We start from the raw sequence: 24,978 nt of genomic DNA, 5'->3' as shown, positions 1-24,978 counted from the left end.
TGTTCACCAGCTCTCCCATATCTCCTATCCGCACCTCCATCCCCTCAAGCAATCTTCTCATTCGGCCCCGCGATCAACAGTTTAATAACCTCGCCCTCCTTAACCTTCTTAAACGCATCCTCCGCCTTATCAAAGCTCACAATGCCGCTAATCAACTTCTTCACGTCGATCTTACCCGACGCCACCAGCTCAACAGCAAGCTTGTAATCGCCGCTGCCGTAGCGGAAGCTACCTTTAGCAGTAACCTCCTTGAGACACATAGCCATGATGGGGAACGTGATATCGGACTTGCCCATGCCGCCCTGGACGTAAGTCCCGCCCATGCGGACGACGTGCAGACTAGTCTGGATACTCGGCTCGGCGCCCGAAGCGTCGATGACGACGTCGGCGCCGCCGCCGAGACCCGCTTCCGCGATGATGTTGGCCGCGTTCTGCTCGGCCGGGATCCGCTGGCTGATGTACGTGTGCGTCGAGTAGAAGGTCTTGGCGAAGGCGAGCTTCGACTCGACGATATCCACGGAGACCACCTTGGAGGCGCCGAAGGCGCGCGCGACGGCGGCGCAGAGAAGTCCGACGGGGCCTGCGCCCATTACTACGACGGTCTGGCCCGGCGTCACGGCGGCTTGGCGCACGATGTGGACGCCGACGGCGAGGGGCTCGACTAGCGCTCCTTCCTGCAGAGACACGTTATCCGGCAGCTTGTAGCAGAAATCCGAAGGCGAGACCCAGAAGCCGGTCAGGGTACCGTCGTAGGGCGGCGTGGCGGCGAATTGCATGTCCGGGCAGAGGTTGTAGTGTCCGCTGAGGCAGGGCTCGCAGCGCCGGCACGGGTAACCCGGCTCGAGGGCGATGCGGTCGCCCTTCTGGAGGGTCTTGACGGCGGGCCCGACGTCGACGACGGTGCCGGCGGACTCGTGGCCCAGGACCATGGGGTCCTTGACGACGAAGTGGCCGATCGCGCCGTTCTCCCAGTAGTGCACGTCCGAGCCGCAGATGCCGGTGTAGTTCACGGCGACGAGGACGTCGTGCGGGCCCTTGAGGGTGGGCACCGGCCGGTCCGAGAAGGAGACGTCATGGGGCTTGTTGAGGATGAAGGAACGGTTCTACAGGTTGTGGGGATTAGAGAGAGCTGTTTTTGTTGGTGGGCGGGATTTTGGGGGCACACACGCTGGCGGTTTTTGGGTCCATCTTGGATTATTGTTTCGGGGATAAAAGGATGATATGGGAGAAAATATGGGAGCAAGTATGGGGTGAGATATAATATGATAGTATATCGAGCAAGAGATAGATATAATGGAACAGCTAAGATAAAAAAAAAGCAGCTCGGATTCAAGAATGAGATATGGTGTTCGTCGTATTTGATGATGTAAAAGGCTTAAATACCAAGACGAGAGAGAAAATCACTCTTGTTCAAACTTGGGTCCCCGTACTCGGAGATCTAAGCTGTAGCTAATAAGATACGATGGTCTCGTGAGAGCCGTAACACACGATAGCCCCCTGCAGAGGTTTAAAATCTCCTCGAACAATAAGATGTCGTAATGAACAGCTATTCGAGGGGTATGGAGCTGTGGTGGGGGGATCGGCCCCGGTCCGCCCCCGGTCTTTTCTTGAAGCTCAACATTGATAGTTCGATATTGCTAACACTTTGCAGCTTAGAGCTTCTATTCTTGGGCTAGAATCGCCCTTTGAGTACCTGGGTACTGACAGGTTGAGCCGCTCCAATCAACTCGACGACATTATCCACAATTGGTGGCCCAGACGTCATACTATAGTTATGTATAAAGCCACTTAGCTGGGTTGGTGTGCTGAGATGTGGAAAATGAATGGATCCTGGTGTTGACAGGTAGGGTAGCGATAGATTTCACTACGGGAGATAAATTAATTCCCTTTTGACATGTGATCAACTTTTGGTGTCGGCAGTGATATAAGTATCGTCAACCTCGCTATCGTCGGCAAACATACTCTTGCCGGCAGCTGTGTTTGTGATGGAAGTTAAGACGAACTAATAGATTATCTCCCACCTGAAGGTAACCCCTACCTGAAGAAATAGGGGAGCAGTGCTGAGATTATTGATAGCAGTCTGCGGGGTTTTGTGGGTACACGACATGGTTAGTGCGAGCAGGTGCGGGGGAGATTTAGCTCCGACTTTTGTCTGGCAGAAAAAGGTTACCGCTAATAATTTTTCCCACACCGCCCGGACCTTCGGAATAATGATCCTAAACAATTCTCGTCTTCGAAAAATGGCTTGAACTAATCGTCGCAAACCATGGATATCCTGAAAATTCTGTCCCGAGGGACAAAAAAATCAGCTGCTCAACCGACTGTTCCGAAACCTATTACGAAGCCGTCGAACCCTCAGCTTTATAATGATCCTACTAGAGGAATTAAGCGCAAGCGGAATGAGGAACCTGTATCGAATCAAGATGTCGACGATGATCTAGAAGATATCAATTTCTTCGCGCCACGTGCAACGAAAAAGCCAAGCCCTGAACCCGAGACTCCGGAGACTTCGAAAGAGGATACATCAAAACCGCTGCTTGATGAGGAAGAAGTGCGACAAATCCTTCGATCGCATCGTTTGAAATTCACACTCCTCTCCTCCCACGAGCGTAAAAAGTCGAAAGTGAAGAAGTCAAAAAAGAAGGAGGAGGATAAACCTAAGGAAAAGGATGGAAAGAAACAGCTCTTCCCGCAGCCATTGACCTCGTTCTCTGAGCTTCGGTCTACTTACAATATCTCGACTAGACTGGGGGATAATCTTGCGAAACAAGGGTATCGGATACCCACTGAAGTTCAATTGGGCAGCTTGCCATTGTTGCTGCAGCCGGATAGGGCGATATCGTCGTCTGCTGCAAATGAACTGCATTTCAAGACAAAACACGGCGTTCATTTCTTGGCGGTTGCTCCCACTGGTAGCGGTAAAACGTTGGCTTTCCTGATACCGGCTATCAACAGCGTCCTTCGTAGGAGAGCCGGTGATGCGGCGCAGAAGGATCACGTCTTAGAAGTAATCGTGGTTGCTCCGACGCGAGAGCTTGCGCACCAGATCGTGAATGAGGGGAGAAAGCTTGCGCAAGGCACGGGGGTCAAGATTGTGGGGATGAAGAAGGGCATGCAGTTCCCGGCAGAGGGTCAACCGGAGGGCGATTCCAAAGACGAAGAGGCCTCGGAAAGTGATCAAGAAGCAGGTAGCTCTGATGATGATGCAGGAGATGAAAAACAAGAAGGCAAGCCTCAGAAAGCGACCACAATAACTAAAACCGATATTTTGGTTACAACGCCCATGTTACTGAGGAATTTTCTAAAATCGAGAAGATTACCGACAGTCAAATCTTTGGTCTTAGACGAGGCCGATGTCCTCCTCGACCCCCTATTCAGGGAACAAACTCTTGGAATCTGGTCTGCCTGTACTAGCGACTCTCTGCGGGTGGCGTGTTGGTCTGCGACCATGGGTTCTAATGTTGAGGGATTGATATTGGAACAGCTGAAATCCCGAGCGTCTCACTCCAGCATTCCTCTCATTCGCCTTGTCGTCGGACTTAAAGATACGGCGGTCCCAAGTATCAATCACAAACTCATATATACGGCGACGGAACAGGGCAAGTTATTTGCACTCCGCCAGCTTCTACATCCCAGTTCTTCAGATGACTCAATGTCGAACATGCGACTTCCTTTCCTAGTTTTTACACAGACAATCGAGCGCGCCACAGCTTTACATGATGAGCTAAAGTTCGATATACCCGTTGAAGCTGGTGGCTCATCCCGCATCGCAGCTCTCCACTCATCGCTTTCAGATTCGGCTCGTTCTAATATTGTTGCTCGTTTCCGAGCCGGTGAGATCTGGGTTCTAATCACGACTGACCTTCTCATGCGAGGAATTGACTTCCGTGGAGTTAACGGCGTAATCAACTATGATGTTCCAACATCCGCGGCGGCATACGTACACCGAGTAGGCCGAACCGGGCGGGCTGGTCATGAAGGTGGTGTGGCCGTGACCTTCTATACCACCGAGGATGTCGCATATCTAAAGAGCATAGCCAATGTCATTTCCCTAAGCGAGAAGCAAGCTGGGAAGACTAGTGAGGAAGGCATTCCTAAGTGGCTGATGGATTCACTTCCGAAGGTTAACAAGGAAGAAAAGAAGAAACTTAAGAAGCGAGGTGTGGAGTCAAGGCGCGGAAACAAGGCTAAGATTACAACCCAGAGTGCTTGGGAAAGGCGAAAGGAACATAACAAACGCGGAGCTATCGCTGGAAGCAAGAAAAGGAAGATTCAGGGGGGCGTTAGTGATACCCAGGTAATAGATGACGGTGAATGGAGCGGCATTGATGATTAAATATCCCAGCAGCTTATAAATTTCTGGTTAACTATTTGATGTTATACTCAACTTCTGTTAGAGCTAGAAAGGCAGCTACAGCTTGTCTTATTATATAATCGCAAAAGAAAAACTTTGATTGTAGCCTTTTTGTAACAATATGAAACATGACGATTCTAAGAATGAACAGCGGTTACGGAGCAGCCATATAGAAATAGCTGACAAAGCACCGGGTATACCCCTATCTTATGGACAATTATATTCGACATATTCGAGCTATTGCATCAATTATTGGTCGAAGCTACATCGCGTCAGCGAAGCGGGAAATGACGAACTAGAGTATCGGACCGTCGGGGAAAGGGCGTTGTGGGCGCGGGAGTTCCTTCCGACGCCGAAGGCTCCACCTTCTGTCGATAACGAATCTTTAAGCTTGCAAACGGCAAACCTGCCGCACTTTCCTCCTGCCATACAAAGCTTCCCTCCTCGCCAATTAAAAGGGAGTGCCATTTTCGCAACCTGGATTCGGCCAACCTAAGCATTGGATATTAAGATGACACGGTCGCTCCCCTAGGGATATAGCACACCTACACCTAGGTAACCTACAAAAGAGACAATGTCGCGCCTCCTCGCTTCTCGATCGTCCGGCCCCGCGCTCCGCTGCCTCGGCATCCCCAGACCCCCGGTCCGGACGGCCTCGCCGCGCATCGCATATACGTATGTTGGCAGGAGTAGCAGCTTAAGGTCCTACGCCACGGAGCGCAAGGATGGAAAAGGGAAGAAGGATACGTTCCAAGGCCAGATGCTAGAGAGCATCAGCTCGCGCATCGCGCGCGAGAAAGCGGACCGCGAAAAGTTTGCTAGACAGCAGCAAGAGTCGGCGGGGTCGAGGCAGTGGGCTACGACGTTCGGTAAGGAATGCGTGACGCCAATGTGCTAGAAACGAGGGTGCGGGAGATGCTAATGCTTGTCCGTTAATTTGCTAGTCGTGCTCGCCGCCGCCGGTGTGTCGTATTTCCTAGGTACGCAAGCGCCCCGCGACCCCGAATCCACGTCGACGCTCCCGCTCTCCATGACCCGCGACCCGAAGTACCAGAACGACAAGGCGAACCTTGAGGCCGCGTGGGCGGACTTTGCGGCCATCCTGGGCAAGGAGAACGTGAGTACGGTGGAAGACGACTTGCATACCCATGCCAATTCCGATTGGTCGAGCTACCGCAACGAGGAGTCGCAGAAACCGTTCATGGTCATTTATCCTAGTACGACGGATGAGGTCAGCGCGATCATGAAGATCTGCCACACGAGGCGGATACCGGTGGTTGGGTATAGCGGCGGCACGAGTCTGGAAGGGCACTTTACGCCGACTAGGGGAGGCATATGTATTGATTTCAGGAGGATGGACAAGATCATTGCGCTGCATAAGGATGATCTGGACGTCGTCGTGCAACCAGCTGTCGGATGGGAGCTACTCAATGAAGAAATTGGCAAGGAAAATCTATTTTTTCCACCGGACCCAGGGCCAGGTGCTCAGATCGGAGGTATGATCGGTACTGGATGCAGCGGTACAAACGCCTACCGCTACGGCACCATGAGAGAATGGGTTCTTTCGCTCACTGTTGTATTGGCTGACGGCACCGTAATTAAGACCCGTCAAAGGCCGCGGAAGAGCTCCGCGGGCTACGATCTTACTAAGCTATTTATTGGAAGCGAAGGTACCCTCGGTCTTGTTACGGAAGCGACGTTAAAACTTACTACCAAACCCGCTAGCACGAGCGTAGCGGTCTGCGGTTTCGGCACGATTCGCCAGGCTGCCGACTGCGTCGCCAAGGTCGTCGGTCAAGGCGTCCCGGTCGCAGCCGTCGAGATCCTGGACGAGGAGCAGATGAAGTGCATTAACCAAGCAGGCATGACATCAAAGCAATGGAAGGAGGTTCCCACGCTATTCTTCAAGTTCTCGGGCACAGAACGCGGCGTCAAGGAGCAAATCCAGATCGTGCAGGAGATGGCGCGGCAGACGGGGAGCAAGAGCTTCGAGTTCGCGCGCTCCGAGCAGGAGAAGTCGGAGCTGTGGAGCGCACGGAAAGAGGCCCTCTGGAGCACCATGGCGGTGGCGAAGCCTGGCGAGCGAGTTTGGACGGGCGATGTGGCGGTCCCGATGAGCCGGCTGCCGTTGCTGATTGAGGAGACGAAGGACGATATGAAGAAGAGCGGGATGTATGGTACTATTGTTGGTCATGTTGGAGATGGCAACTTCCACATCATTCTACTTTCGAATGACGAGCAGAGGCATGCTGCTGAGGAGCTGGTACACCGTATGGTGAAGAGGGCTGTTGAGTTGGAAGGGACTGTGACGGTGAGTTTCTCTGGTCTACTCACATCTACTAAGAATATTTGTACTAATAAATATAGGGTGAACACGGGGTTGGTCTAGTCAAGAGAGACTACCTGCCACATGAACTTGGCGAGAGCACAGTCGACACTATGAGAAAGATCAAGCAAGCGCTTGACCCACTCTGCCTTCTTAACGCCGACAAAGTTGTCCGCGTACAAAAACCGAAGCCGGGCGAGGTTGCCGAATGGTGATTCTACGCTTTTTATGGCAATGTGTATAGGCAAGACCATGGCGATCATGGTTTCATCAATCCGTATATATATTTACTCCCTTGTCACCTATTGATCGCGACAGGAATCGCCCGAAGAATGTCAAACATTTGCAACTTAATGTGTGTTCTTCCCTACTACTATTTAGCAAGTGCGATTGTGAACCTAGGGAGGCGATCCCCAGCCGCACCGCCTATTTGCGCTCTATTAGATCCAAACATATACTCGGAGAGGTAACTATTCGTATCCCACTACGGCAGCTCACTAACTAAATCAGACCGCCGCTTCTCACCGACGCCATCCATACTACTAACTAACCTCCGAATCTCAAGGGTCGGCTCCAAGCTCCTATCACACGTTCATTCGTACACGAAACAGAAAGGCGAAGCCCCCACGGTGTCGAGCAGTTCGCGGTACGTGTACGTTTCACCAACAGGGGTGATGTCGAGGATGTCTTCTAGCGTCCCGTTGCGGCTCTCGGGTCTGTTCATCATGGTGATTGTTCCGGCCATGGTCTAAACGTGGTTAGCATCGTCTTCTACGGCAAAGGGACAAACGAGGGGTTAGAGGTTAGAGGTTACAGGGGAAAGGGGAAAGGGGCAAAGAGGTCTGCTCACCTGTCGCTGCTCCCAGTCGAGGTTCTGCCAGATGAAGTACATGCGGTCGATTTGCCCGTGGTGCAGGTAGAAGGCGGGCTCCAGAGGCGAGAAGTAGAAGTCCCCGCCGGGGTCACCGGCTTAAGTTCGTTGAGCGTCAGCATATGTACTTCTAACCTTTCAAGTCCAGTACACACACGCCAAGGACAGAAACAAGTTTAACTTACCGATGGAAAAGTGCCCACCGCCGTGAACAGCAAACCCCCACTTCCGGGCCTCAGGCCAGCGGAAGTCGCCCTGGACGTTGGCTTGGAAGAGGGCGATGTCGGGCGCTTCCAGAATGGTCTCGGTGGTGTTCTTGAGCGAGGCCCACTGGGCGCAGATCTGGGTGTTGAGGTCGCGCTTGAGGCAGCGCGGGTTGTAGGCGAGCGGGTCGGCGGCGGTGTTGGGCCCGAAGTTGACGGTGTAGTTGACGAAGGGGCCGTCGGTCACGCAGCCGCCGCCCGAGCCGCCCGGGAAGAAGGTGTTGGACGAGTTCGTCTTTTCCCCATTCGACCCGAGCGATGTCTCGGATCCGTCGAAGAGGGGTGAGTTTTCGACGCCGGTTACGGCGTCTAGGCCCCACTGTGATGGGGAGGGTTAGATTTGGAGTTTGGCAAGACACGGGAGGGGAGGTGAGCGTTGTCTTACCTCCCAGTAGGGGAATGTGCCGGTGTAGCCGCACATTGTCCGAAGCTTGTCCTCGAAGGTCCAGACGTAGAGTCTGTGGAAGAGGAGGAAGTATGCCTGATTTTCATGAGAATTGTTGCTAATAAGTCGTTGATTGTTGGGGGTTAGCATACCGAATTGTGGACGTATGGCGTCAGCTTATAATGCAGGACGCCGAAGCTATCAAACATCGTTCTACATAGATATTCGTCAGCGCCGAAGGACACTTCCCACCAGGGGGTGACTATGCGAGATCGCGACTTACCTTGGGCCTGTCATGTTCGGATATACATTTGGCGATGTCATCAGGCAATTCACAGCCCTAACGTAGTCTTTGCGCTCCTCTTCGGGAATATATCTCCTATTCAGAAGACGGTTAGTCCTCGGTTTCAAGGCCAAGAATATCCCTTTGGCTCACCATTCCTTTCGCACTCTCACATTATCCTTCGTACACTTTCCGGTTCCATCGAGACGAGCTAGAGCGGTGTCATAGGCCTGCTTGCTTATTTCCTTCAGAGCTTTACCTGAGTCGATGTCCTCCTGAGGGAAGTCGGCGCCGAGAGCTAGCCCCTGAAGGGACGCGCCCAAGAGGGCGAACGTCAGTAGTTGCTTGAAGAATCCCATTGCAACAGTTGCAGCAACGACCACTCTTTCGTTTTCTCCCCCCTCGGGGAGAAGACAAGAAATGCGCCCTTCTATATCTTACATTTTTTTCATATCGACAACCCCTATCCGCCAAGACTCGCCAGGCTGCGAGTATGGCAGAATGGCAAAATGTGGGGAACCCATGTCCGCATGGGAAGCGAATATATAAAGGGTCCAGGGGAGCGCGAGCAAGTAATGGACATCGAAGTTACCTAACAAGACAATATACAGAGGTAATTTTCCCAGTCTTCGTCGTCGCGTATATTAAATTCGGGCGCCCGCTATTGGTCGAGGACCGCCGATCGTCGCCTTAGCGATGGGAAAGGGTAGTGGACGAAGTGCCGGACGCACAGCGAGACAGTTTCCCAAAAGGGGGCAGGGCTAAATGTAATTTTTGACCGAATGATCATTATGATTGGTTCAAACCCCCTTTGCCGAGTCGCTTGATTGAGTGGTCGCTTGATTTCTGCCGCAAGAGAAAGAAAAATGAGCATGATAATGCCAAATAAGTCTATTGCAGGTGTATGAATGGTGTATTGCGTTCCTATTCCTTGCAAAGCCATGCGAAACACCGCCCAATAAACTTCCGTCTATTTAGATGATTAGTGACACTGGTCGAATCGCGATACGATAGGGGGGATGCAATACAACGCGGACACGAACGGCCCGGAACGAGACGGCACTCGAAATGTTCTCTCTTCATTTAACATTTATCCACCAAGTTGGGACTGGGGTTTGGGATATTGGAACACGGCCAAACTTGGTGCAAGACGCGTATGCGCTCCGCCGTAGAATGTCTTGTATAATTACTACAAGGCTCGCACACGGCACTTGCATCTCGCCCGGCGCAGTAGCGAATGCTGGACATGCCGGTTTGCCGAGTTGGTGGGTTCAGCCAGCTGCCACTCTTTCATGTGCTTTCGGTCGATAAGCGATCGTGGAATCTTTGCTGGGTGAAAGATGGCTATGATATGGAAACGTACAGCAGATTAGAGAAAAACTCAGTTACCTTAAGCCAGATTTGAACGCGAATTCCCTATATGCCTGCTTAGAGGCCAAACAATGAGGCTAACCTAAGGATCAGCTCTTCTAACTTGACAGATATAGCAATCACCTTCTTAACGTCCCTCAAAACATCCCCTTACAGACACGTTGTTATCTGTGGTGCGCTGTAGGGCTTGGAGATGTTGATGAACGAATTTGCCGGTTGATAAAGTAAAAAATATGTCATGATAAGTCTAATCGGATTTTCTGTATTTGTCATGCTCAATGACATCCTAACATGAGGCAATATCTCCCGAAGCGTCTTTATGGGTATAGAGACACCCCCTCAGCTCGGTATCTACGTATCCTACTTATCATTCATAGTATGAACAATAATCAGAGTTAACGTCAGTCTCACATTCATCGCAAATAGGAGTACCCTTATATAGATGTTATTACTGCTTCATGAACCTCTTTGGAAACATCCCCCTTTCTCAAATACTTCCCACCTCCATATTCAACCCAGCCTTTGCTCCTTCTCTATTTTAGGCCTTGGTGGCTGCTTCATAGTTTAGGTCGTATTAGTATGTAGCTCTGTTCCCTGAGGGTCTTATGGACGAGACCTTGCGCACCCTGGCACTGCTCTTCCCGCAATCCGAGTTTAATTCCCCAAGCTCGTGGAGGAGGACAGTTAGAGTGCTTGTTTCTAAGAACTGTGCTCTAAATATCAATCATTCAGTGTAAATACCTCGTGTTGCACGCCACAGTAACCTACGAGCAGAGGAGCGACATATCGAATATTTCAACCTCTGAAGAGACCGCTTGATCATTCTCAAGCAAAGTATGACGGCGCAATATCAAATACAACATTTAATGGTGGTACGACATGCAGAATAGTGAGCGATGGTATAAGTTTTGGATTGCTATACTTGTGCTCATCGTCACGAAGAGTTCAGAGGTTGTCCAATATATCGAATGTGGATTATAGCTATACAAAGCTTACTCTCCTGCTTCGCAATTGGATACTTAAACATAACCTTAAATCCAAAGCCTATGTTATTCAACAAGTTAATCTCGTGGTAATAACTGTTGTTTTAGTCAAAGCTATATGCGCAGTCATTTAGCTTAGTCATCAACAGAAATAGGAGAAACTGCCCCTGGCATAGAAAAGGGGTATATGTGGGGCTGATATGCTGGTGAAATGATCACAACAACATTGTTCCTAACAGCACTCCATTTTCTTTGTTTGGTAATTGGAAGCCCTGAGAAAGACTTTAACAAACCATTGTTAAAGATAATCTTGAGTTTTCGGGTTTTAACGCGGGTAACAAAGCGTTGCACGGGATATAATTGTATTATTCCTCCTGATCTATTATGAAGTAAAGAATTATAGAAACACAAATTACGAACCAACTTATAACAATAGATCATGTGTATATATCCTTTAATTCGGTACATAGCTCGATATCAACGACCCGTCATCATGTCTTCGCGGGGTCCATCTGGTCCTCCATCTGGTCCTCAATCTGGTTCTCCACCCGTCAGTGATGGAGATTCTTGGGGTACTGGTAGTGATGCTGAGCAGACTTTCTGGGATGATGTTACATTAGAGTTAGCTACCCAAACGGGTCAAGTCACCGAAGAAGTTAAGGAACTCTTGAGCACACAAGCTACACGGTTCACGTTCGAGACTCTCCTCAGCGCCAACAACGGCGTGGCAATGATCATCAGGGAGAGACTAGATAACGGGCAAGAGCGAAAGTTCGTACTTAAAGCAGCGGCAGGTATTGGCTCCGAGCATAGTATTAGAAATGAGGCCGCGTGGCTACACCGCCTTCGATATGCAGCACACGTCAGTACCCCTATTTACCTGAGTAATGATCCACTTACACCCCTTAAAGTCCCTTACTTCCTAGCGGAGTATGTCGCACACGGGACGCTCCGTCAATTTCAAGAGAGGGCAATGAGAGCTAACCAGATTATACCGAACCGAATCATGTGGTCTATATTTGCTTGCCGTAAGAACCAACCCGAACCCCCAGTTTTTATGAACGCTTTCTAACTATTTGACAGTGATACGAAGCTGTATAGCAATGGCTTACCATCCTCCAGGCCCGCATATACAATTAGAGGATACGCAAGTCGGAGAGCCGTCGAGCCTCGCCCATAATGATATGCATGGAGATAATTGTAAGTATTTCCCCATAGTCACCCCGTATAAACCTTACTTTTGTCCAGCCGCTAACTCTTATTAGTTGTTTTTGGTATGCTCGAAAGGACAAGACTATTATCTATGGGCGGTACTATGTATCTCCACGAACACGCTCTTTTACCACCACTAAAACTGATAGACTTCGGTCAATCGTCAGATTCTATGACAGCATATCCTACGGAGGTAAATGAGCAATTGCTCCCAGAATATGACGATCTATTGGGGTTAGCAAACTAGTGAGTACCCCGAACAATCTAATTATATGAACAACTGCTAACATATGTTCACAGCCGGCCAGAAACTGGGAGACGAAACCAAGGCATTGATCAAAATCTACTAGATATAGGGCTTGTAAGTCACTCCTTTTTCATTCCCCCCTCTTTTAACTAAATAGGCCGTTAAACTAACTAAGGAAACTCGTAGGTTATGATTCGATTATCAAACGCGCGGACGAGAGTTACTCTAGAAGAGGCGCGTCTCTGGATACGACACCCCGGTATTCGTCCTGACCTCGATCCTGATCTTCGACTCTTGATCCAAAGGTGTCTTGCCGTTGATCCTCTCAACAGACCCCGATTGGAGGAATTGAATATGATTATCAACAATGGTTATTTCGGTAAGACTGCGGATCACTATGGCGAAGCCGGACAAGGGAACGGACTTGAATCTGATGAGACGTTGAGACGTATTGTGTCCGCGTATATCTTGGATGCTGATACCTCTTGAGGTATTATCCTATCTTACTATAGGTAAGTTCTCGAAATCATAAGGTACCTTTTGAGCCTATTTCAAGAGTAATTTAGTAGATGAACAGTACTATATGCAAGGCAAATCCTCGACCATCCCCCCTTTTTAAGTAGAACCACTTTTTGTGCATTCTACCAAGTAGAGAAACTCTAGGGTTAGAAAAGCACGATATGAATACACGATATATAACTGTGTCTCAATAAATATGAATACATCCAAAATCCAATCCCACAGTCCCACTGCTCTTCTAGGTCGCCTTCTAACCACCATCTAGGTACTCTTCAAGGTACGTATATTTAGCTCAACAAAACTTAGGCAGTATAGTTGCACGTATTGTAATTCTCCATGTTGTAAGACGATTGAGTGAAACGGGCATTGACCGTATAGGTACCTATATTTACTCGCAAGATTGGCTAACCCTACTCCGAATTCTCAGCGAAATTTACCAAAAATTATTCGTGGAGTGCATAAACTTGTTGGCAGTAACATCTTTGCTAGTGTGACAAAGGCTATCTGGGCTTGGAATAGTGGTTCAGATTCAACTGATAATTCTCTTTGGTCTTGAGGTCCTTGATCCCTCTTCCTTTTCCTTCGAGTGGATCTAGTGGATTTATTTAACTTCTAGGCGCCTAGATTGCATTCTGGTCCTAAGCGCCCGTCCATCTCGTGTTGGTTCTCGGGCATATATCAATACAATCTTCTGATAAGTCATCAGCCAATGAGGTTCAATTTACTTCCAACACATACAGTATGCTTCCCAACAACGTATCCGGATGCAGGCCACTACCAACGGTCTCCTAGCAACCGTTTCCGTGTGACAGTTGGAGTTCCTCAAACATTGAGGGGTAGAAGGCCCTCTTACGTGGAAGGTTAGTCAACGCGCATGTTGTCGCCGTCCCGGACTACTTTTTTCGTCTTCAGTCCTGCTGTAGGTAGGTAATCAACGGCTACGTATAGCTTCCTAAAGGTAACGGCGTCACACAGGTTTAGCGCCGAACATTTAAGGAATTACATGCCTAATGGTAGCTTACAACACTTGTTGGCCATACATCACAAGGCTCAGTTGATAATGCTGCTGCAATGCATTAAATAGGTATATATAAATCCCACGCCTATTGGTCGCCTCGCGTAGTGTTTAAGATGTACCTAGGTAGGTAGGTAGGTAAGTACAGGTACAAACCTAGATTGGTAGGTAGGGGTCTTGGCCACACAACTGCCGTCCCTTCCCGCTTCTCCAAGTTCCCCCTTTCTTACTGGTTCTTGCCATATGTCAGCGGTCATCTATACAAGGGTCTCCCATATAGATGGTACCCAGTCAAGGTTTAGTCACTGCATCCGCGGTATGTCGCATGGCGGACCTGCTTTCGGGAATTTCCCTTTTGGTCTCTCTAGCCGCCAGTTCCAGCCCCCAATCAGCCCTTCCAAAAATGGGAATGGAGGGTGGGGGCTAAATGATCAGGCCGAGCTCTCAGGGTGCCCCACCATTCCCGGATCTTTCCCGGCTAGGTATGCAAGTCAATAAGTTGCGCCAAGAACAAATGCCGTCTCGTGCTTATGTAATGCGATACCGCCAGAAAATGTGCTAACACTATTGAGATATCCCCTCCATTACTTATTAGGTAATTTATACATTCTGTAGCTGCGGCAAATGCTGACTACGTAGCGCAGGGGATAGCGAATCAGACACCTTCAACTCCTTTTTATTGGCATAGCAACTGCAGACGATACTCATACGCCCAAGCTACATACTATAATCAATAAATGAAGATGCTTTTTTCGCGCAACAGCCTCAGTCGGAATTTCTTCCGCCATAGAATCCTGAGATCCTGCTAGGTAGACTAGCAGATTTCCACCCTACGAGCGAGCCCCAACTGATTCAAGAGACGCTAACTTGATACCCGAGTATGGCTTTGGCATCTTTCCTGCAGTTAAGTTCGACCCAGAGGCGACATGTATCAGGTTTCTTGAACTCTTGAAAGCCGACCGTAGGCTCAAGAAAGGTCTGGATTCTTGGGAGAAGAGCTTCCACGATGCCGCAGCAGCTGGCACGCAGCTTATGATGACCGCAACATTTATTTCGACAGCACTTATATTTACTTGTCAGCTAGTCGCCGTCATGAAATAAGTAGTAGAGAACTTACACGGTCAAGTAGGAAGACGCGACATACCAGGTCGCGTCTTGTGTCATGTTCTTCCAAAGCACTACGCGGAAATACAAAACGAGACAGCTACTCACGATCCCACTGCCAAACCCATGTTAGTACACATTGCAAATGAGAAACAGAGCAAATACGAACATGGCCGCAGTTGCGAAAACCAAGCACAACCCGATTTTCCTCCTCCTCGAAACATGTAGTTTGAGCAATATCGGAAAAGGCAAGATCAGGATATACAAGTCGGATACCACACTTATGAGGCCCATAATAACGAAGGGAAGCTGGGCTGGAGTGCTGCTTAACGACAGAGCAAGGTCCCAATGTTGATGGGCCCTGAGGGGGAAGTTGTACGTGACCGAGACGGGAACGAGACTCCAATAGGCACAGAAGAGGAACGCGATTCCAGTGTGGCAGCACCACCACATCCATCTAACAATGCCGAACGCGCGCAGATACATCGTCAAGATGGCAGTTTTGGCGAACCACATAGCCGGCCCGTAGATAGTCCCGAGAACCGCGCTGCGCTGTGTGGTGTTAGATCGTGTCGCCACAGTCGAATTGGACCTCACCCACTTTAACCCACGACGCATCTATGGCGCCGAGGGGAACGTCCCAGGCATGTCGGGCAGTAGGAGTTGCTAATTCTGATCAGCATGCACTACGTTATTCAGCTATCAAGCCTACCCTATGTACCTGATATGACAATGGCACCGTAAACCGTCGCGAGGATCCATGCGACAATACAAAAGTCTGTTGTCTATTAACACCTCTTCGTGTAATCGACGAAATCTATGTCAGATCCAACTCACAATCGTCATATGTGAACTTCTCTTGCCCTTTCAAGTTCATTCGGATTCTAAACAGCACCATTAAGAACGATATAACCATCAATATGATGATCACCGCGCATGTAACCGCCTTGAGCGACGGAGGGTCGACAAAATTCGGAGGGGAGCCATCGGGATTTGCGATGAAGGCGATCTGAGAGAGGTCCGCGCCTGGCGGAATTTCCATAAACATGACGACGAAAACAACTTACATGATAATTACATCCTGGGACGCTCGAGGAGCACGCATACAGTCTTTTAACTCCAAGATATCTTACCCTGATCATCGTTTCAGAAATGCGGTTAGGACGAAGTACCTATACCTACTTCTCCCGAATGTACTAGGTTGGCTACGGGTTGGGTTGCAGATAACACTGCCCCTCCAAATTTGCGCCAACATCCAACGCCCACCCTCCCAACGCATTGATGTGTATATACTGGGTTACGTTATTGGCTGTGAAAGATCACACTATTGGAATAAAGAAGGTGTGGGTCGGTCCAAGGTATTCAACTATTCTTATTCGTGATATATCTCACAGAGTCTACGTATAGCTAACTCTACCTAGGTTGACTTCCCATCGACTTGCGCGGTGGGTGACAAAATATCGCTAATCACAAGTCCAAATCAATTCATGCAGATATGGAATCAACAGTGGATCTCATCTTCGGAGTTTAAATGGACCCGCCCCTGCGGACTCGAAGAATCCATCCGGATCGTATTTCGCGCTGGTCTTCAGCAAATGTGCCTTACTCTCCGGGCCATACGAAGCAAATGGATCCTGGTTAGGGAACGTGTAGTTCAAGTATCGATAAGATGCTGATACGTTCTTGTCTTGTGCCTCCTTCTCGATGGTTGCAATCGCCTCCTTATTGACATCGTAAACGAGCTCGTCATCACTTGCATTATCCCAAGAAGTATAGAACAACACAACGACGAGTGGTCCGTCTTCCGGCTTAAGTCCTAGAGAGTTTCCACCGCGGATGATAGAGTTCTCCATCATAGATACCGGTATCGGTTCGAAGGTGATCGAGAAAAGGATGTTTGCGACCCCCTTTAATTTGTCAAATGCCGCGTGGTAGGCTTTGACAGAATATTCGAGGATGTCAGTATTAGCCTTGACAGTTGTAGACATTTTCACCACCCTATCTTGATATCAGCATCTCCAAAATAAGGAACGGCATTAATGTACCCACCTATTTGCAGTCGCACCAGCAAACCCTTCGCTAGTGAAGTTCTTGAGGCTGTCGATGCGTAAGCTATTCATTTGGTCGATCTGGGGCTGGATGTCCGCGAATGGCTCAAGCGCTTTGGGCTTTTCTGGCCTCGTACTAAAAACATCGTTCATACAAACGAAGTCTCCAAAAGCGCCGGCATATCCAAGACTGACGCAGATGTGGACGTCGGTATCGGGCTTTGGATCATGCAGATAGTCGACAAGACTCTGTATCTGCCTGGAAAAGCTAGGTTGGAAGTAGAAGACCTTGCCGCCCCATAAATGGCCCTGTTCGAAGACGCGGAGGTCAAAGCGAGTGACGATCCCGAAGTTGTTTCCTCCGCCTTTAAGTGCAATCCATAGGTCGCTGTTCGTTTCAGCATTGGCGTTCACGACTTCTCCGTTGGCGAGAACAACTTCGTAATTAACTACATTGTCGCAAACAAAGCCACGGCTATAAGAGAAATATGACAGACCGCCTAGACGAGTCAGAACACGATTCACATTTTGGATATTAAAACTTGCCTTGAACAGCGTCTCCTCCAATCCCGCCACTTGAATGTCGGTTGCCTACGACACCAAGTCCCGCACTCATTACGACTTCGTACACATCTCCCATCTTTTCACCAGCCGCGACCGAGACGATTTTATTCCCTAGGTTAAGCGTGATGCCTCTGAGATTTTTCAGATGAATCGTAATGCCATCGCGGACATTGGCAACCCCAGGGGTTGCCTGCTGGCCGGCGCCGCAGATCGCGACTTTGGAATGAAGCCCGAACGGCTTTATAGCTTTTAGAATGTCCGCAACTTGAGATGGTGAGCCCGGCGTTAGGAAGCATGCAGGCTTCAGCTCGCGTTCCAGCTCCGAGAAGTATGATTTCGTAAGCTCATCGTACTCTTCAGTCCCTGGAAGAACTACTACTTCGCTTGAGATGTTCTTAACGGCTTCTATTGCTTCTGAGACAGGCATTGTGAAGAGATAGCAGGAATAACCTCAATTTTGACAATAGCTTACGGATGGTGCTTGATGCGGAGGATTTATTGGCAGGTTCTTGTTGTTGTTGGTAGTGTTGTATTATTGTTTAACGTCTGAAGGAATGGTCCAGCGATCCTATCACCAATCTCCCAGGGAGCATGGGATGTGATAAGCATGTAAGGGAGTGTTCTAACCGAGAGCATAAACTTTTGTTGGCTATGGGATTACAATGCGTCTTCAACTAGTATTTAATCAGAATGAAGCGAACCATGGGAAACGAAGAGAGATTACAGCGAGCCTTTCAGAGAGATCTGCGTAAGCTCAGTCAAAGTGAAGATGTCATCCTCTAGAACCGCTTGGATGAGTCTAAATGAGGACCACAAAAGCGTCATGAGTGTCGCGTTCCGAAACCTGAGCGTCCGCGCATTTGGGCGACAGACGGATTACCAGCGCACCATTTCTAACTTCTTTAACGCCTGGTTGGCAATTTGTGCCGACTGGGTTATGAGAAAGCCGAAGCTTCGAGTTGACATTTTGCATGATTTCGATGGCCTCGTATCGAGCGGCGAAATGCTTCTGGTGCTTGGGAATCCCGGCAGCGGATGCACTACCTTGTTGAAAACTCTGGCAGGCCAGACATATGATCTTTGCGTAGACGCGCAGTCAATTCTGAACTACCAAGGTCAATCTTCATCCCTTAGTTAGTCCGTATATCATCATGTGCTTATGTAACTGTCCAGGTCTCTCATCGAAGCAAATGTTCACCGAGTTTCGAGGCAAAGGCACGTATCAAGCCGAGTTTGATATCCATTTCCCGACCTTGACCATGCGAGAGACCCTCGAATTCGCGTCTAAGGCACGGAAACTACCACGCGACTGGAATGAATGTCGTGGCGCTGTCGAAGCCATGGCTCGCACTTTAGGTCTTACTAAAGCGCTTGATGTCAAAATGGGAAATGCTTTGGTCCCCGGTGTCAGTGGAGGGGAGCGTAAGAGGACAAGCATCGCGGTAAACACGATCAATACCCAGCGGGTTCACAGATATGTACTTACTCACTCCATCAGGAAATACTTCTAGGCGATAGTGTCTTCCAGTGTTGGGACAATAGTACCCGAGGGTTAGATAGCGTTAACGCTGTCGATTTCATCAAGACCTTACGAAGGCGCACGTCAGAAAGCGGATCCGTCGCCATTGTGACGCTCTATCAAGCCGGCGAGGACATCTATAACGTGAGTAGACCTGTTCTTGCGGGGTCTTTATGTGATATTCAGGACACTCACATATCATAGTTATTCGACAAAGTAACGGTCATACACGAAGGGCGGCAAATTTATTTTGGACCGACTCGGGATGCCAAAAAGTACTTCACCGACCTCGGATTCATTGTACCACCTAGGTCCACAACGCCCGAGTTCTTAACTTCTATTACGAGACCTATTGGTCTACGTCCCCAGACGAGGGAAGACAACGTGTGGCCTCCGCGAACTGCCGCGGAATTCTCACAGGCGTGGAAGAATTCTCCCGAATATAAGGTGTTGGTCAACCAAGTCGACGATTACAACCAAGTTCACTTAGTAGGAGAGGATAGCCTTCGTAGGGTGCGAAGAGAGCTGAAAGGCACCGAAAAGAAAAGGTTAGTTCGCTTTCATGTTTACTCTACCATACCAGATCAGATGTACTAACCAGGTACAGATCCCCCTACGTCCTCCCAGTCCTGAAGCAAATCGGATTGTGCGTACACCGAGGCTTCCTTCGTCTGCGCCATAACTTAGCAGTGCCCATATCTACCATCATGGGCAACATGGTCACTTCCATTATCCTTGGTAGCATGTTTTATGATATGCCACAGAATACCAGCAGCTTCTTTGGCCGCACGGTGTTGTTATTTTTCACAAGTCTAGTCAACACAACATTAGCTGCCTTCGAGGTGAGGAGCTTCAGCCCCTTTTCCCCTTAATCGTAGATCTCGGCTTACACCTAGTAGTCTGTCGCACTATGGGATGATCGTCCAATCATCGAGAAGCATGTTCAGTACGGTTTCTATCATGCGTTTACTGAAGCCATCGCATCTTTTTCTTGTGATCTGCCCAATAAACTTGTCCTGACTTTTGTGTTCAATTTCCCTCTCTACTTTCTGAGCAATCTTCGGCGTACACCAGGTGCATTCTTCACCTACTACCTATTCGGCTTGATGAGTCTTCTCAATGGGTCCGTGATATACAGATCCATGGGCGCCATGTCCCGGACTCTGGCTGGCTCTCAACCTCCTGGTGCCGTGCTAGTCATGCTCTTGACTATCTACAGCGGGTTTGTCGTACCATTCCGAGAGATGCGCCCGTGGCTTCAGTGGTTCTCGTATATCAACCCTGTGTACTATGTCTTTGAAGCCATGGTCGTCAACGAGGTAGCTACTATACGCAAGCCGATGTACTCAACTCTGACTGATGTTTGATTAGTTTCACGGACGCGAATTTGACTGCGCAACATTCATCCCCGAAGTAAATAGAGATGCGTCTCACTTCATTTGCTCTAGTGCTGGTGCTACGCCTGGGAAGACTACAGTTTCTGGGGACGACTATGTTAGAGCAGAATTTGGGTTCGAGCCCGGGCATCTTTGGAGGTTTGTCACATTAATTTCCTTCTCCATATCTACATAGGCTGACTAGAACAGAAATCTTGGTATTTTAATTGCCCTGGGAGTCTTTTTTGCATGGACCTATGTTACCGCCACCGAGTACATCACCATGCTTCCGCCAAGATCGGATATTTTACTTTTCCAGAGAGGCCACATGCCCTCTACTGCTCCCCACGTTGAAGACGAGGAGATGGGCACATTCCATCGAAGCAGTGGAGAGAACTTAGTCGAGAGCAAAAAGCCAGCGGACGATATGCTTGGTATCAGTAATGGCGCTCACCTTCTTTGGACTGACCTCAGTTATTCTATCAAGGAGGGGAAGAAGGAAAAAGTTATTCTGAACAATATTTACGGCTGGGTCAAGCCTGGGACCCTGACGGCACTCATGGTTCGTGTTCATACTCTTCTTCTTCACCCCTTTTCTCAACCCCTTTCTAATATCCTCTAGGGACCTTCGGGAGCCGGAAAGACTACTCTTCTAAACGTCCTAGCCGAGCGAACTACAATAGGAGTCGTCACTGGCAACAAAACAACCAATACACGGTACCAAAATGTCGCATTTGCTCGGAAGATAGGTTACGCCCAACAAGACGACATACATCTTCCCACGACATCTGTTCGCGAGGCTCTTACATTCAGCGCCCTACTTCGACAGCCCGCACACTACTCGAAACACGAAAGGATTGCTTACGTCGACCACGTGATCGAGTTGCTCAACATGGAAGCGTTCCAACACGCCGTAGTCGGCAGGCTCAACGTAGAACAGAAGAAGCGCGTAACAATCGGCGTTGAGCTGGCCGCGCGACCAGAGCTTCTTCTCTTCCTCGATGAACCGACAAGCGGTCTTGACAGCGACTCCGCCTGGTCTTTCTGCACCCTCTTGAGACAGCTGGCCGATAGCGGCCAGGCGATCGTCTGCACTATACACCAGCCGTCGGGTCCGCTCCTGACTTTATTCGACCGACTCCTGTTCCTAAAGGAGGGGCATTCGATGTACTTCGGCGACTTTGGACCGGAATTCCGTACCTTGATTCAGTACTTTGAGAGTCATGGAGCGCGTAAATGCTTGGCCCATGAGAATCCTGCTGAATGGATGATGGAGGTCACGAGCGATGATGCGACTAGCGATGGGACAAACTGGGCCGACATATGGACCAATTCCTTGGAATACGCTGTCGTCAGAGACGAGTGCCAGCAGATGCAACAGCGCTTGTCCATGACGACGGCTAAAGGAGACATGAACGAGGATCGTGCCACCGAGTTCGCAACGTCGTTCTGGTATCAGCTTGGAGTTGTGACCGAGAGAGCTTTCAAGCATGATTGGAGGTCCCCAGAATATCTATACTCGAAGAGTCTCACTACCTTCGGCTGCGTAAGTGACACCTACCCAATCTCCCCCACGTCTCTTATATCTAATATCGATCACAGGCATTCATCAACGGAGTGAGCTTCTGGGCATCAGGATACACGTCCCAAGACATCCAAAACCAGATCTTCTCCCTCTTCCTCCTAACCACGATATTCGGCACGCACGTACAGCTGATAATGGAGCGTTTCTACCACAGCCGGCTCCTCTACGAGAACCGCGAACGGCAGTCGCGCACGTACTCGTGGCTAGCCTTCCTCATCTCCAACATCGTAGTCGAGCTCGCCTCGCAGACCGTCATCAGCGTTATCGCGTACGTAGCCTGGTACTACCCCGTCGGCTTCTGGCGGAAGGCGATCGACCAAGGCGAGCTTAACAGCCGCAGCGGGCTCGTCTTCCTGCTGATATGGTCTCTGCTTGTCCTGTTCCAGACCCTTTCGCAGATGCTTATGACTATCATGCCTGACATCCCGACCGGCATCAACAATGCCAATCTCCTCTTCATGCTCTCGTTAATATTTTCTGGGTAGGCATCTCACACCTCTTTCTATAGTAATGCAAAGTACTAACATAACTCGCAGTGTGCTCGTACCCCCCGACGCGCTTCCCCGCTTCTGGATCTTCATGTACCGGGCGACGCCGCTGTCGTACTACATCTCAGCCATCATCTCAACCGGACTTTCCGGGTCGGACATTTATTGTTCCTCGAATGACCTCCTGCGACTTGATCCTCCTCCGGACCAGACCTGCGGCTCGTACCTCAGTGCTCCTTCATCTGTGGTTCTGAACCCAGATGATAGGGTGGGGTGCCAAGTATGTCCTTACACGAGTGCTGACGCGTTGCTGGCGTACTTTGGCATATACTACGACGACCGCTGGTGGCAGTACGGCGTCACGATCGCTTACAATGTGATTAACCTGATGCTAGCGTTGTTGCTGTACTGGTTGGTTAAGGTGCCAAAGGGGCCTAAGAAGGAGAAGAAACAGTAGCGGCGTTCATTAGGTAGATGACTGTATTTGTCTGCTGTTTGTCGGTTTCGTATGTTCTATCATTTGCCCAGGTAATTCAGAAGACATATTCTATGGGGTTGTGGGAATGACCTTGATGGCCGGTTCTTTTTGGAAATTTGACTCACTATTCATGAACTTAATTGGCAGCCTCTTTTTATCTGTAGCTTTATACCCAACCATTGCTTGTCTATATTCTAGGCTTAATATGGAACTCCCAAGACCATTAGCCCTAATTCGTCATGCATTCGAAAGCCCCGGAAGGAATATCCTTGCTCATAAATATATTGCAGACCTACATCCCACAATACAGATCCTGGCATAACCACATAGATCTAGCAGGCGTCCTTTTGTGTTATATCGCATTGCGCGTCAGCACTACTCTCGCCACCAGCAGCTGACTCCAATGGAAGCTATCAGTGCCTCGGCGCACATATTCAAGAGCTCCAATTTCCGAAACCGCTCGGCAGTTGTCAGAGCTACCAGGGGTCAACGCAAGCAATTACCACCGCGAAGACCATCGTGAAAGCCGTCGCAATACGACAGAACAGCGTCATCCCGGCAAAGAGCTATGATGCGACTGGCTAATGCGTATCTAAGATCCTGCGGAATACCGGCGTCGTGATCCTAGGTTAGGTAGGTAAAAAACCCTGCTCGTCCATTTCAGATAATATCGATATTATCACCCACCCACCAACCTCGAAGCTAGCGATAAAACGGGGCTGACTCTGGTCGGTAGGTTATTAATGGGGCGTGTGCCTGCGTCAAAACGGCGGTCTCGTGATACGCTCCTACGGACTTGACTCCGGGGCATCTCATTTGCGGAATGCGGTCGCGAGACATGTATGTAGTTAGATTGTTATGTAATCAAACAACCCAAGCTAGCGTGCTAAGGAAGGAAAAAAAAGAAATAGCTCTCCGGATCTCACCTTTCCCGAGCGGGGTGTTGTCGATCACCGGTGAGCCCGGGGCACCCGGTCCGGAGAGGAGCTAACCCGCTCCCGGGCTAGCCTGGAGAGGAGGGTCAAAAATTAAGTGCCATTTCCGATCCTTCGCAAGCGCATCGTGAGAAAAAAAGCTGAAACGAAGCTATTGCACTACGGCGAAAACGCAAGCGCTACCCGATGAGATTGTGATCAACCTTCCGCTGGGCTTCTGGGCCGGGGCCTGGGTATCTAGTGAGATCTTTTAGCGCGCTTTGATGGTGAAGGGCCAATCTCTACACTACTGCTAGAGACTAATTAGTGTAGTGCTGAGTGTTGGGAAACGAGACTGCGAGAGCGTATGCGAACCTCTTTAGTGCGTGTGAAAGGTGTGAAGGGTTCCCCCTACCTCATACCCAGAACCTAGCGGTCGGTAAAAGGCTAGGTGAGAAAACTGCTAGGCTGTCGGGTTTAGTTGGTGTAGGGTTAAGGAGACTAAAGCGGTCATGTGAAAATTACGGTGTGATGGAATTCGATGCCGAGCATGCCGGAATTCCAACGTCGTACGCGTCGAGAAATGATACGTGCGTGTGATATTTCGAATCATCGATCGATCCTAGAAAATATAGGAGAGAGTTTTATTTCGAATAAGATAAGTCAACATAAGGTTCTTTCCGTCAGGGCTCGCCCGTGCAAATGATTGGTCCCAAGCGCGGAATATCATTATTCAACAGCCACCCAATAGAGTAAGATTACGCCCAGCCTTAAGTCCGTTTTGGGATGTACATCTGTACTTGGGTACATACACCGAAGTACCTCGGGCTGCCACATAGAGCAAAACCAACAGCGAAGACTTGCGAGGCGGTAAGGCAATAGGTAATGTATATCGATCCTGCAGCTAGCACCGTGGCTTCGGGATCGTAATCGTCGGGTCGCTAATCTGATATTAACCCCCATGCACGGACTAGCTTCGGGTTCGTACCTAACGCGGCCGCTGGCCGTTGGAAGTGCGCTAGATGCTCGGCATTAGGGCGTCAAGATGGGGGTGGCCATTTTCGGGCTGGCCA

At 49.5% G+C, this 24,978-nt stretch overlaps 8 protein-coding genes across 8 annotated transcripts; 4 read left to right on the top strand and 4 right to left on the bottom strand.

The window, feature by feature from the left end:
• Positions 1 to 44: 44 nt before the first annotated feature.
• Positions 45 to 1,188, bottom strand: F4807DRAFT_451680 (GroES-like protein; the record flags this gene model as incomplete). The annotated part of the gene is made up of 2 exons (XM_048000255.1): positions 45 to 1,103; positions 1,168 to 1,188. 2 exons carry the CDS (start codon positions 1,186 to 1,188, stop codon positions 45 to 47), a joined length of 1,080 nt encoding a protein of 359 aa, XP_047854226.1.
• Positions 1,189 to 2,200: 1,012 nt separating this feature from the next.
• Positions 2,201 to 4,496, top strand: F4807DRAFT_87483 (P-loop containing nucleoside triphosphate hydrolase protein). Its single transcript, XM_048003588.1, has one exon. It carries the CDS (start codon positions 2,267 to 2,269, stop codon positions 4,334 to 4,336), a length of 2,070 nt encoding a protein of 689 aa, XP_047854225.1. The 5' UTR covers positions 2,201 to 2,266; the 3' UTR covers positions 4,337 to 4,496.
• Positions 4,497 to 4,541: 45 nt separating this feature from the next.
• Positions 4,542 to 7,034, top strand: F4807DRAFT_425975 (uncharacterized protein). The gene is made up of 3 exons (XM_047998011.1): positions 4,542 to 5,223; positions 5,299 to 6,665; positions 6,722 to 7,034. The coding sequence occupies exons 1-3, from the start codon at positions 4,929 to 4,931 to the stop codon at positions 6,893 to 6,895; spliced, it is 1,836 nt and encodes a 611-aa protein (XP_047854224.1). The 5' UTR covers positions 4,542 to 4,928; the 3' UTR covers positions 6,896 to 7,034.
• Positions 7,035 to 7,044: 10 nt separating this feature from the next.
• Positions 7,045 to 8,841, bottom strand: F4807DRAFT_467596 (Di-copper centre-containing protein; the record flags this gene model as incomplete). Its single annotated transcript, XM_048002507.1, has 7 exons — positions 7,045 to 7,428; positions 7,531 to 7,649; positions 7,737 to 8,133; positions 8,200 to 8,295; positions 8,352 to 8,412; positions 8,483 to 8,578; positions 8,636 to 8,841. The coding sequence occupies 7 exons, from the start codon at positions 8,839 to 8,841 to the stop codon at positions 7,273 to 7,275; spliced, it is 1,131 nt and encodes a 376-aa protein (XP_047854223.1). The 3' UTR covers positions 7,045 to 7,272.
• Positions 8,842 to 11,329: 2,488 nt separating this feature from the next.
• On the top strand, positions 11,330 to 12,784 carry F4807DRAFT_467595 (uncharacterized protein; the record flags this gene model as incomplete). Its single annotated transcript, XM_048002506.1, has 5 exons — positions 11,330 to 11,864; positions 11,920 to 12,036; positions 12,102 to 12,294; positions 12,349 to 12,409; positions 12,482 to 12,784. 5 exons carry the CDS (start codon positions 11,330 to 11,332, stop codon positions 12,782 to 12,784), a joined length of 1,209 nt encoding a protein of 402 aa, XP_047854222.1.
• A 1,875-nt stretch (positions 12,785 to 14,659) lies between these two features.
• Positions 14,660 to 15,981, bottom strand: F4807DRAFT_460448 (uncharacterized protein; the record flags this gene model as incomplete). Its single annotated transcript, XM_048001527.1, has 6 exons — positions 14,660 to 14,891; positions 14,947 to 15,048; positions 15,103 to 15,485; positions 15,535 to 15,599; positions 15,655 to 15,711; positions 15,771 to 15,981. 6 exons carry the CDS (start codon positions 15,979 to 15,981, stop codon positions 14,660 to 14,662), a joined length of 1,050 nt encoding a protein of 349 aa, XP_047854221.1.
• Positions 15,982 to 16,447: 466 nt separating this feature from the next.
• Positions 16,448 to 17,972, bottom strand: F4807DRAFT_451675 (FAD-binding domain-containing protein; the record flags this gene model as incomplete). Its single annotated transcript, XM_048000254.1, has 3 exons — positions 16,448 to 16,931; positions 16,983 to 17,481; positions 17,528 to 17,972. The coding sequence occupies 3 exons, from the start codon at positions 17,970 to 17,972 to the stop codon at positions 16,448 to 16,450; spliced, it is 1,428 nt and encodes a 475-aa protein (XP_047854220.1).
• Positions 17,973 to 18,143: 171 nt separating this feature from the next.
• Positions 18,144 to 22,970, top strand: F4807DRAFT_467572 (BcatrD protein; the record flags this gene model as incomplete). The annotated part of the gene is made up of 11 exons (XM_048002505.1): positions 18,144 to 18,660; positions 18,719 to 18,987; positions 19,044 to 19,208; positions 19,269 to 19,612; positions 19,672 to 19,906; positions 19,964 to 20,383; positions 20,436 to 20,599; positions 20,651 to 21,002; positions 21,063 to 21,986; positions 22,043 to 22,506; positions 22,562 to 22,970. Exons 1-11 carry the CDS (start codon positions 18,315 to 18,317, stop codon positions 22,968 to 22,970), a joined length of 4,092 nt encoding a protein of 1,363 aa, XP_047854219.1. The 5' UTR covers positions 18,144 to 18,314.
• Positions 22,971 to 24,978: the final 2,008 nt, after the last annotated feature.

The sequence above is a fragment of the Annulohypoxylon truncatum genome (assembly GCF_022578515.1).
Source record: "Annulohypoxylon truncatum strain CBS 140777 unplaced genomic scaffold F4807scaffold_16, whole genome shotgun sequence".
Classification (NCBI taxonomy): domain Eukaryota; kingdom Fungi; phylum Ascomycota; class Sordariomycetes; order Xylariales; family Hypoxylaceae; genus Annulohypoxylon; species Annulohypoxylon truncatum.
Note: the sequence above shows the minus strand (reverse complement) of the source record. Positions and strands in the feature narration are given on the sequence as shown.

Bases quoted from the DNA above. Each gene is read 5' to 3' on its own strand.
- F4807DRAFT_87483 (XM_048003588.1), top strand. From the start codon at position 2,267: ATGGATATCCTGAAAATTCTGTCCCGAGGGACAAAAAAATCAGCTGCT.
- F4807DRAFT_425975 (XM_047998011.1), top strand. From the start codon at position 4,929: ATGTCGCGCCTCCTCGCTTCTCGATCGTCCGGCCCCGCGCTCCGCTGC. The intron at 5,224-5,298 runs GTAAGGAATGCG...TTAATTTGCTAG, and splicing joins GCAGTGGGCTACGACGTTCG to TCGTGCTCGCCGCCGCCGGT. The intron at 6,666-6,721 runs GTGAGTTTCTCT...TAATAAATATAG, and splicing joins AGTTGGAAGGGACTGTGACG to GGTGAACACGGGGTTGGTCT.